General features: G+C 38.4%; 1 protein-coding gene and 1 long non-coding RNA gene across 2 annotated transcripts; one reads left to right on the forward strand and one right to left on the reverse strand.

Moving 5' to 3' along the window:
* The first annotated feature begins 481 nt into the window (after nucleotides 1-481).
* rtn2b (reticulon 2b) lies at nucleotides 482-4956 on the forward strand. Its single transcript, XM_086098088.1, has 7 exons — nucleotides 482-905; nucleotides 1707-1914; nucleotides 2276-2414; nucleotides 2503-2572; nucleotides 3226-3272; nucleotides 3365-3423; nucleotides 3514-4956. Exons 1-7 carry the CDS (start codon nucleotides 893-895, stop codon nucleotides 3614-3616), a joined length of 639 nt encoding a protein of 212 aa, XP_085954214.1. The 5' UTR covers nucleotides 482-892; the 3' UTR covers nucleotides 3617-4956.
* Nucleotides 4957-5625: 669 nt separating this feature from the next.
* LOC147160945 (uncharacterized) lies at nucleotides 5626-9550 on the reverse strand. The gene is made up of 3 exons (XR_015090382.1): nucleotides 9515-9550; nucleotides 9119-9221; nucleotides 5626-9028 (listed from the first exon to the last, which is right to left on the reverse strand). It is a non-coding gene; the product is annotated as an uncharacterized LOC147160945 (long non-coding RNA).
* Between the last annotated feature and the right edge of the window lie 1312 nt (nucleotides 9551-10862).

The following is a 10862-nucleotide window of genomic DNA, read 5'->3' on the forward strand; positions in this document are numbered from 1 at the left end:
GTTTGTTATGTTATTCAGTGCAGGGAATTTAAAAAAATTTAAAAGTTCAATCATCATTCCATTTCCAGACCCATAAATTTGTATATATAACAATAAATTCCCTGCAAATTTACTACCAATAATTTGTGAACATTAAATCTTCTATAAATGTAATAACATTTACATAATACATTACTCAAAAGATTGTACAAATATTGCAATAAAACCAAATAAAGAGTGATATTAATATTTTTTTTTTCAACAGAAACATGCTTTAATGCTTTTATTGACACAATTCGACACAAGATTGCAGCCTCAGCAGCAGAAACTTTAGCGTCATTCAAATTGCTCTGACGTCATCCCTGTAGAGCTCACATCCACTAGGGGGCATATTTGCACAGCGTTGTATCTACTGCTACCATACAGTATGCGGCGATTTATTGGCTTGGTGACATCATTCACCAACAATTTCTCAGGGAATTGAAATTTGTGACATCTTTATTGTGAAGTGTCTTTTTTTTCCCAGTTCCGTCAAGGTGGCTCTCATTTTACAATTATGCTTCATGTTCTGTTCCATTCCGAATATTAAACCGGTAGGCCTAGCTATCCAGCTGCAGGAGAGAGATGGCCTTACAAAAGTCTTTAATACTGTGGAAGACCTCCAGTAGGCCACCAACTGGCTCGGAGGCATAGGAGTGTCTGAAAGCTGAGGGATGAGTACATTGCTGATGTCTCAAGTTGCCAATTTGTGTGTGTGTGTGTGTGATTCCAAAGCGAGGCCATCCAATACGGGATAAAATTAGGCCAGGGCGTCCTAATATTGCTGACAGAGCGGGGGTGGCCAAAAAAAGCCTGCGGCGGTGCACGGCCAACAAGAAGGAAAGAGAGGAGAGCGAGCAGGACCTCCGCCGAAATGGCCAGCAAACGTAAGGAAACAATCGGTGACACAACTTTGAAGTTAGGAGCGGTCAAGTCACGCTGTCTATCCGTCAGGCTGTCGGGTGCATGCGGAAATGGGAGCCGATTTATTTAGTGTGTGCGGAGAACAAACTGGTTCAACTTTAATTGTATTAAGTAAAAAGTCAGGGAATGGGAGAAGGCTTGACAGATTTGTCTTTTTTTTATTTATTCTTGATATATATATTGTGCAAGTTTGTGTATAAAGCTTCACTCCTGTCCTGATAAATGTGAGTGAATGTTATAGTTGTCATTATGAGAGGAATTTTCACTTTTTATTTATGATGTCAGTGAAACTATTGCATCTGTTGTGCTTTGTGGTATACAGTTTATTTAACATTATGACATTTAAATCAGCAATACTAAAACGAATGACTATTATTTTTTTCTTTCTCTCTAAGGCAATTTACATCAATTGAAATAAAATAATAACAACCTAAATCTAAAAAGTAGTCATTAAAATGATGATGTTTTCCAGTAATTCCTAAGTTCATTAATATGATGATAAACGATGCAATCTCTTATTAGTGCTTGTGCTGTTATGACAGACTCGTTTACCTCACAATTTAGAGGTCGTGGGTTCAAATCACAGCTTTCTGCGCAGAATGTAAATGTTCTCTCTTAGAACTCTCAAGTCAAACTAAGAGAGTTATTTACATGAACTAATAAAGCCAATTCAATTTTTTTTTCTTTTTTCAGGCCGCTTAAGATAAGACGTTAAAAGAAATCAGGAAGTAACACATTTCATAATGTGTATGTTGTTTTTGCAGTGATGGACCTGGTCTATTGGAGGAGCACGAGCAGGACCGGTTTTGTGTTCACGGGCTTAGTGGTCTGTCTGGCAAGTCTGTTCCAGCTGAGCGCCATCACTGTCCTCTCTCACATTTGTTTGGGCGTCATGTGCGTCACTTTCCCCCTGCGTCTCTACTACAAGCTGCTGGAGCTGCTGCGCTGGAACCCTGGGCTGCATCCTTTCCAGTGAGTCCATTCACATTGACTGTTTGGTTGACAAATAGAGGGGATGGTAGCATTACTAGAATGCCACTTTGGAGTGATTGTTATTATTATTATTATTATTGTATTATTATTTTACACATTTACACTAGTATAAACACTATGCTGTACTTTTGTGAACAACACCTGCGTGGTGTAAGCAGCAGCAAAAAAACAAACAAACAAAAAAAAAACACTACGCGTTACAATAACCGTAGCTTCCACGGCATCAAATAAATAAATAAATCACCGCCAAAAAACGAAGAAGTGCTACACACAAAAACAAAGAAGCGCCCCCCCGTGGCGCGGTGCCACACTGCCGATTGTTACAAATATGTGTTTCCAGGTCATGTCTGGACTACGACAGCTCTCTGACAGACAAGGAGACGGTGATGCTGGTGGAGGAGGTGGTGCTGCTAATAGCATTTGCTGTCACAGAGCTCAAACGTCTTTTTTTCATTGACAACGTGATTGACTCGCTCAAGGTCAGAGATGTTTGAAAGCAAAATATTACAAAGCACTTACCGATTTTGAAGCAGGTACATTTTGGTGTGTTTTTCTTTCTTCTCTCAGTTTGTTTTGCTGCTGTACCTGCTAACCTATGTTGGCGTTCTCACCGTTGGGCTGACTCTGGTAATAGCTGGTGAGTTCAGAAAATGATCTGATTCCTTCATTAATGTATCCATCTTTTTTTCTTTTTCTGAAAAACTCACCTAAGTTCCATTGTTGTGCTCAGGCCAAAACCAAGTCTAATATAAAAAGGCCACGAAAGGCAGTTTGCAACAGTGAATAAGTAGTCCAACCCAAGACACCCTTAGGTCTGCCCCCTCATTTGAATAACATTTCATGACACATTCCATCCTGACAGTGTCTACAGCATGAAATAAGTAAATATGAGAGCAGAGCCTTTTTATCTATTAATTGTTATTTAATTTTATTTATATATCTATATCTATTTATTTCCACATTTATTTTTCATTTTTGAATCTCGTTTTTTATTTTTATTTTTACTTTTATTTATATAACTTTTTGTTATTTTTATTTGCATTTGTGTTATTTTTTATTTTTTATTTAATTAGTTAATTATATTTTTGTATCCGTTTTTATTTTCACTTTTTAAATGTTTATTTATTTACTTATTTTATTTGGTCATTTTTGGTCCTCCATAGCAGAGAGCTTCAATATAGATCTCATTGTCAAAGGTATCAAGTCAGGATAAGGACTGATACCTTCGCTGTATTGAAATAGTGTGTCAAATTGTCTCATGAGTTGCATCAATATTTTTTTGTGTTACAGCTGTCATCGCTCTGTTTTCCTTTCCTCTGCTCTACAAAAAACAGCAGGTAAGATTTGAATATACTCACTGGCCACAACATTAGGTACACCTGCACAGAAATCTGTTCTAAATATAAACCCCCTCCTGTCATAATGCCAGGTGAGGATAAGGAGGATTGTCAGAGCTTGGAAAGCTTTTGAGAAGAAGATCAAAACTTGGTAAGTAATGTTACAAAATGAGTTGTCACATGCCTCATTACAGTACACAGTAACTAATATACTTTATTATGGTGCTGTGTTTTGTCTCAGGTGCCTCGGGGTGCACGATGCGGTCAAATCGGCTCGAGCACAAGCCGCCGCCTCGAAACCCGCTCCTACGCCAGCCTCCAAACAAAAAGCCAAGGCAAAGTAAACAGCTCGCGCAGGATGTTTAGCTGTAGTCAAAATGACGGCGGCGGTGCCCGTGGTGCCGCATCCTCCGTCAGTCCACCGTGACGTTGGTTTTGGAGCACCATCTAATCGATGCTGACAGCTGAGACAAAGCTGCTATTCATTAGGACATGTGTGAGGAGAGAGGAATTTTATCAAGCAAGATACTTTGTGCGGGCAAAATGCTTCACATATTCACTTCAGTCAGGGACAGCACACACACAAGAGCACAGATTATTATTATTTATTTTTTTTTGCACGTGGCAACAGGTCTATTTTTACATTAGCACAAGCACTGTGTTCCTGTTTAGAAGCCAAATTAAGCGCTGTAGCTTTTTTAAATTATTATTATTACTACTACTGACACCATTTGAATAAAACTGACTGCTAATCAGCAAAAGAAAACCAACAACAAACAACAACAAAGTTTATTTTAAAAAAAAGAGACATAAATAGAATTACAGGCAAAGTTTGTCACACTGCATCGATTGAATGGCCATTGTGCTGCTGCCCGCCGTGGCCACCAGGGGACAGTATAGAACAAACGGATGGTACTATTATATTGAATGTTTATATGTGTTGCTGCACTGTTTGAGTTGTGTTAGCATTAGCATTAATCTAGCGCACTCATTTCTGTTCACTTTGTTATCTGCTTTTATTGTTTGTGGTTCTACTATTAAGCCTACATCACTGGTGATGAAGACAGAAAACAAGAAAGTTTGCAGAAGTTCATTGTCAGAATCATGCACATTTAAAATAACATCAACTTGTAATTTGTAGTGCAAGTTGAGGGCCAAACTACAAAAAAATGGGGTTCTCTTCAGCTGTGACTTGTTTTATTGATAAATTATTACTGTTCTGCAAAAGTATGACACTGATGACCACTGTACTCAAACTAACATGTCTTAGTGAGCTAATGAAATATGTACTGCAGATGGACAAAAACAAAAACTAGTAGTTACTCTTACAGTAAGTAAAAATGAAAGAAAATATGGAGTCGGTTTCAAATTTAAAAATAACATTTGTGAGCTCACCGGCTCGGACATGCAATCTATTACCTTGTGGTTCATCCAAAATGTATCAAGTGATGTGTGCCAACACTTACGCAAAGCTATCTGTACATTTGTTATTTCATTTTAGCTGTGAAATGTAATATGTTGGAACTGTGAATCTCATACCCCGCATTTAACAGATAAAAGACAAACAATCTCCGCTGCATCAACCAGAATGGCAGGAGTCTTTTTCTGTTGAGTATAGCAGTTTTTATACAAGGCATTTATGAAGAATTTAAAAAACAATATTGGAATCAGTGCATTGTTCTTTTTGCCCTTCTTTCTGTAATAAAAAGCAATAAAAAGTGTAATACTGTATTTTATTCTGACCTAAGTAGACTATTCATTTTCGTGACCTCTTATTCCTCACAGTGGTCGCGGGGATGCTGGAGCCTATCCCAGCTGCCTTCAGGCAGTTTTAAAGCTCTCTAATTAATTCAGTATGTATTTTGACGTTGCTGATGACGACACGACGTAATACGTTTTTTTTTTTCTTACAGTAAAACATCGACAATTAAAACAAATATAATTTTGTTTTTAACTGGCGGCAACGGGCTTCTATTCCATAACAATCTCTACAACAGAAGCAAAAAAAAATGAAAATAAACTGCCCTAGCTGTTGAGTGATGATGAAAGGTATCGGCTGTTGTAGTCCTTCATGGAGCCACTGAATGTCGCTGTTGGAAAGCGTCAGTATGGGAAAGGGAGGCGGGGCTCACACAGAAACTGCAAACTGCACGCACACAAATGGATGCTGGCGGTGACGGTCGCGTTCAATATGAGTGCAGCGCATTAGAAAAGTGCCTTTTGACTCCTCAGTTAGTCACAAAGTCTTCTACATCTATACACGATGTTCCCACGCGTAGCAATGCAACACTGTCACTCACAGAGCGTACAATGTGACTATTACCTTGAAATGGAATCCCCAGCACACTTAATCCAGAGTTCAAACATTTATTGGATGACGAGATTTATATTCTTGATTCCCTGCAGAACTTTCACTCCTTGGAACCACTTACAAAAAAAAAAGAAAGAAAAAAAAATGAAAAACAGGGGTGGTCAATTTAACACTCCACAATGTTGGTTATTAAAAGGAATTAGCCCCACTGTTACGCCACAGTGAGACACTTTTAAAACGGCTCATTCGCAGACGCATTTTCAGAAATAGTCAGATAAAACATTGACTTGGTTCATGATGATGTCACACTTTAATTGTGGGCGTGCACTCCAGAAATTCAACTATTCATCCACAAGCAATTAAAAAGTACATTTTTCATAGGTCTCATTCGAAAATTCAGACACACTCCAACATCTTGTAAAAAGTCTTCCCAAAAAGTGGAAACTATAGCTGCAATACATTTAATTTTCACTTCCAGTAGCTGCAAAATGAAGTGGTTCTAATACTTTAAATCATAAAGTGTAATTTCCATAATCCTTTAAAAAAAAAAAAAGATACTTGACATAATACAAGATATACATATGTAACCCAGGACTGCACCGGCCCCTGCGCAACGGCGAAGTCTGCCTTGTGTTTTAGTTGTGTTGTGATGCGGAGATGGAGAGAGGCAGCACAGAAATCGGATTGTGGCTGAAATTTCGCTTTAATCGTCTATTTAAAACCAAAAAGAAACTAAACCAAGATGGACGCCCCACGCAAACACAGCCAAAATTACGGGGTCTCCAGAAGGCCAAAAAGCAACAAGGCGCTTGTGCTATTAAAGTAAACTATACAAGGGCGCCACCCTGTGGCAGCCTCTAGTTACTACCTTACACATACATTAGCTTGTCGCATCTGAGTACGTCAGTAAAACATCCCTAGCATATTGCTATATGGACACAAAAAAAAACACACACACCAAAAAAAAAACAATGTAAATATCCTCCTGATATGTGCATTCAACAAAAAAACATCCTCAGTTTCTTCTGTTAACCTTAGCAGTGTCAAGACCAAAAAATAGCAACCAAAAAAAAAAAAGACGGAGATGGAAATCACTTCACAGTTTGCATCACAGTAAGTACAGATGGTCTCAGAGGACCTCGGCAGTTGCAACATGTTTTGGTCTGATGATACGCATCAGGTTGCAGCAGTACTGACGACACAACAATTAAAAGCAATGCTTGTCTTCAGGCACCTGTTAGAATTATTATCATTTATATTATTTCATGCGCTCGTGCAAGCCACACAGGCCGATAAGGAGCTGATATTGGCGGATTTGCTGTCATCAAGGCATCTTTTGGATATCAGTCCAGAAATGATTGTGATTGGAATTATTATATTTATGTGTGCTATCTGGTTACATATTTTAGATTGTATTTAATATTATTATGACCGCGTTATGGCGTTCTGTAAAATATAAATAGGGACCTAAAATTGTCTGATCTCAAGCACAAATATTAGCTTATTGTGTTTTTTTGTATTTTTGAGGTCAAAGTGGCATTCAGTATTTTCCTACTTTTCATGAATGCAGCATTAAACAAGCTAAACCAGTGCTTCCCAACAGATGCCACGGACTTCCAACTTCCGGGTTTCACACATGACCGTCGTTTCCGGCCACTGATGGCCGCGTTCCAACACTCGCACTCGCACCCCCCCCCCCCAACCGCACGCTGCAAGAAATGATCAATTTTCAAATTGTCTTCATTTACAAAAAATAAAAAAATACAATTAATATTTACTCACTACAAATGTACAGTATCTTCATCTATCTATGCAAGTGAGGTATAGTGACAGGAAGAACAATTAAATGTTCTCCCAGTAGAAAGCAGAAGGCACAATCGATAGAAAAGATGACTAAACAGGCCTGCGCATTAGACAAAGTAATATAATTTGTGAGTAAATTCGGACGAGATCGAAACGAGTGACCCGACTTAAAAGTTTTTGGCGATACAAGCCTGATTTTGCGAGCCTAAACTTGAGAAAGTCTTGTGGCAATGAACTCAACTCACTTACGGCTAACTGTTAGGTTGGTTTGACCCAAGGTGTTTAATGATAAAAACACATCCCAATAAACATTATCAACCACTTTCACTGCAAATATTTGGAATGAACCATTTTTAAGTTCCATCCATCCATTTTCTTAACCGCTTATTCTTCACAAGGGTCACCTATCATGAAATCCTACTACCTGTAGTTCTTTAACTTTGAGATGGGTCAGTTTGACTCGGGATATGTTTAATGTTTCAAAACCACTCTGGTAACGAATTATAGCTCATGGTTAACATTTTTTCAACCGAAATGTCAAAATGAACCATTTTAATTGTCTGTTGATTAAAAGTTGCACACACAAAAAAAAGAAGAAAAAAAAAGAAAAATCCTACTATTTTGTAATTCTTAAATTTTAAAATGGGTCAATTTGACCCAAAATGTTAAAATCAACTAAATAAATATTGTGTATATCTTATTGTTAACCGTTTTCATTGCACATACTTAACCATTTCTTAGTCTGTTGAGGTGAAGTTTCATAGCAAAAACAAAACAAAAATTGACCCGGTATATGCGCAATGTTTCAAAAAGGTTCTTAACTGTTTTGCAAATATGTCAAAATTAACCTTTTTTTTTTTTTTTTAAATTGTCTGTTTGTGCCACGTTTGATAGCGAAAAAGCAAACATTTGTTCTTTAACTTGAAAGTGGGTCACTTTTAACCACACAATATAACAGGAGGGTTAACAATAGCAGCACTTGGTTAATAATTCTCCAGCTGTTTAATGCCGCTCTCAGTTGAAGTTTACTGTCAAACTGGATATTAAACTTTGTGTACTTTTCCTTTGTGTAGAACGACTCATCAGTGTCGTGCTGATGATCTGATCGGAGTCCCTTATAATTCTCAGCAGTTGTAAATAAACAGCAAGAAAACAAACAAACAAAAACTAAAAAATTAAGAAGAGATTTGTGCTTTTAAAAGGGAAGTTAAAGCGGAAATCAAATAAAAAAAAAAATATATATATATATTTGAATACATGCTAGGTGCTTCCACAGTTCTAAAAAGGGCAATATTAAGGAGAATCCGTTGTGTACACATAGGATAAATTACTGCAGATTTTTTTTTGAGAAGGATAGTTTGGCCCCGATGCTTCTAATGTTTCTTCGTCCGGACTTGACGGCTTGGCGCACAAGATGCAAAGCTATGAGCGCTTGACCGGGTTCAAAGCAAGCAGCTGCGGGTGATGTTGCGTCACATCACACGTAGTGTTCACGGCGGTTGATGTACACCCGCTCCGTCCCGCTCTGATGACAAACCCACTCCAGGCGTCCCGTGGGACTTCGTCTCCCCGGTGGTCCCTCCTCGGCCACGGGGGGTCGTCGCCTCTCGGTGGCCTCGTACCTGCGCTCAGCCCTGCGGCTCTGCATGTGGACATCCACCGGAGATGTAGTACGCGTGGGGGAAGTGCCATCAATGACGTCACGGCGAGGATGAGGAGGGGGGAGCGTTACCTGACACAGCCAGGCCACCTGGGACGCATGGACCCCCAAAGGAACAGCAGGCGCTCGCTCGGAGTAGGGAGGAGGAGGCTTGTGTGTCGGAGGAAGATCAATCCTTCAGAGGATGACATAAAATAAAGACATAAAATAAATGTCGAGCGCAAAATTATTTCTTCCTACGTTGTGGAATAAACGTTTTTGACTGGGCTAAGTCGTTCGAACGTAGCATTAAGCTACGTAGGCTAAATGCTAAAAACATTTTCTTTTTTTAAATCCCATAATGCCACGGGGTATTGACGTGCACGCTTGATAGGGGACAAAACGAAGCTCACCAACAGTGAAAATTAAGTAAATAAGCATTTGGTTCGACATTTCTCAAACATTAAAGCATCAACAATGTTTACTTACCTAATTTTCATTGTTCGTGAGCTTCGTCCTGTCCTCAAAAAGTAGCTGTAGTGCACGTTTGCGCATGCTCAAGTTGTGGCATTATTGGATATATATATATATTTTTTTAAACAATTACCCTTTGTTTTTGTTTTTTTTGTCTTAAAAGTCGCAATTTTTTTCTTCTTCTTCTTTAAAAAATAAATAAAATAAAAAATAATAATTATTCACTTAATAAATCGAATAAAATTATATGAACTACATACAGAAACAACACAGAGGAGAGAAATAACGAAATAAAACATTAAGGGGAAAATGAGCCAGGGTCTTAAGTAAAAACTAAGAAATACTGAAAATATTAAAATGAACACTGTTTAACAACTGCTTTCTTAATTTCAGAATCAGATATTAAAAGTAACATATATCCGACTCATACTTCAAAGAAACAGGTTTAAACTTTGCAAGCCTATATAGTACCAATATGTTCAAACGACTTTGCACTACTTTGCAGTACGTTCGAACAACATAGCCTAGTCAAAACTGTTTACTGCACATTGGTTCTATGCTTCCATAATCATTTTGAAAGTCACAAAGTAAAATAATCTTGAGGGTCACATTTCAAGAGACCCAACTTTCTACTGGTTTATGTGCAAATGTTTGGACACTTATTAATTATACTAATATATTAATTTTCGGTCTTCCGGTGTTCATTCTGGTACATTTTCATGATAACAACTGTAAATTGTTGCCTGGAATAAATAAAGGATAACTGAGCGATTCCGACAAGGACACCAAAAGCACTTGATATCGATATTGACCCCTTTTAGTTAACATTGACTTTGCAACATGGAACGTTTTTTTCTCTTTCAAGATGCCAGTTGACACGATGCTATACACGCTTATGTGTGATGGAGGAGAGTGGCGACTCCTGCCCTGCGGTCCCACCGGGACGTCCGGCCACAGTCACGCTTAAGATGCTAACTTCGTTACAGCACTGCAGGATGCACAGTTCTGCAGTGTCACACTTTCCACCTTGAATCGCTTTTTTTTTCTTTCTTTTTTTTTTTAAGAGTCAAATGTAAGCCCTGGATGAAAATGGAGTATATCGTTACATTTGCTCCAGTGACAAAACTAAATGCCATTCATTTATTTAGCCATCACTTTCTTCTACTTTTGGCGGGGAAGTTCGCAAGGACACATTAACAAAGATAAATGAGAGGAATCAACCTGTGACCTTGCACAGACGTTCCGGTCCGTCGGTTACAAGTCGGAGCAGCGGCGCGGACTTCAATATTAAAGAGAAGCTTAATTAATCAAAACAAGTCCTCAAGCACTTAAACCAGCCTCAGGGTTGAGTGTTTTAACACGA

Source organism: Leptonotus elevatus, chromosome 16 (genome assembly GCF_054856555.1).
Source record: "Leptonotus elevatus isolate MCC_2025b chromosome 16, RoL_Lele_1.0, whole genome shotgun sequence".
Lineage (NCBI taxonomy): Eukaryota > Metazoa > Chordata > Actinopteri > Syngnathiformes > Syngnathidae > Leptonotus > Leptonotus elevatus.

Bases quoted from the DNA above. Each gene is read 5' to 3' on its own strand.
- rtn2b (XM_086098088.1), top strand. The intron at 2,415-2,502 runs GTCAGAGATGTT...TTCTTCTCTCAG, and splicing joins ACGTGATTGACTCGCTCAAG to TTTGTTTTGCTGCTGTACCT. The intron at 2,573-3,225 runs GTGAGTTCAGAA...TTTGTGTTACAG, and splicing joins GCTGACTCTGGTAATAGCTG to CTGTCATCGCTCTGTTTTCC.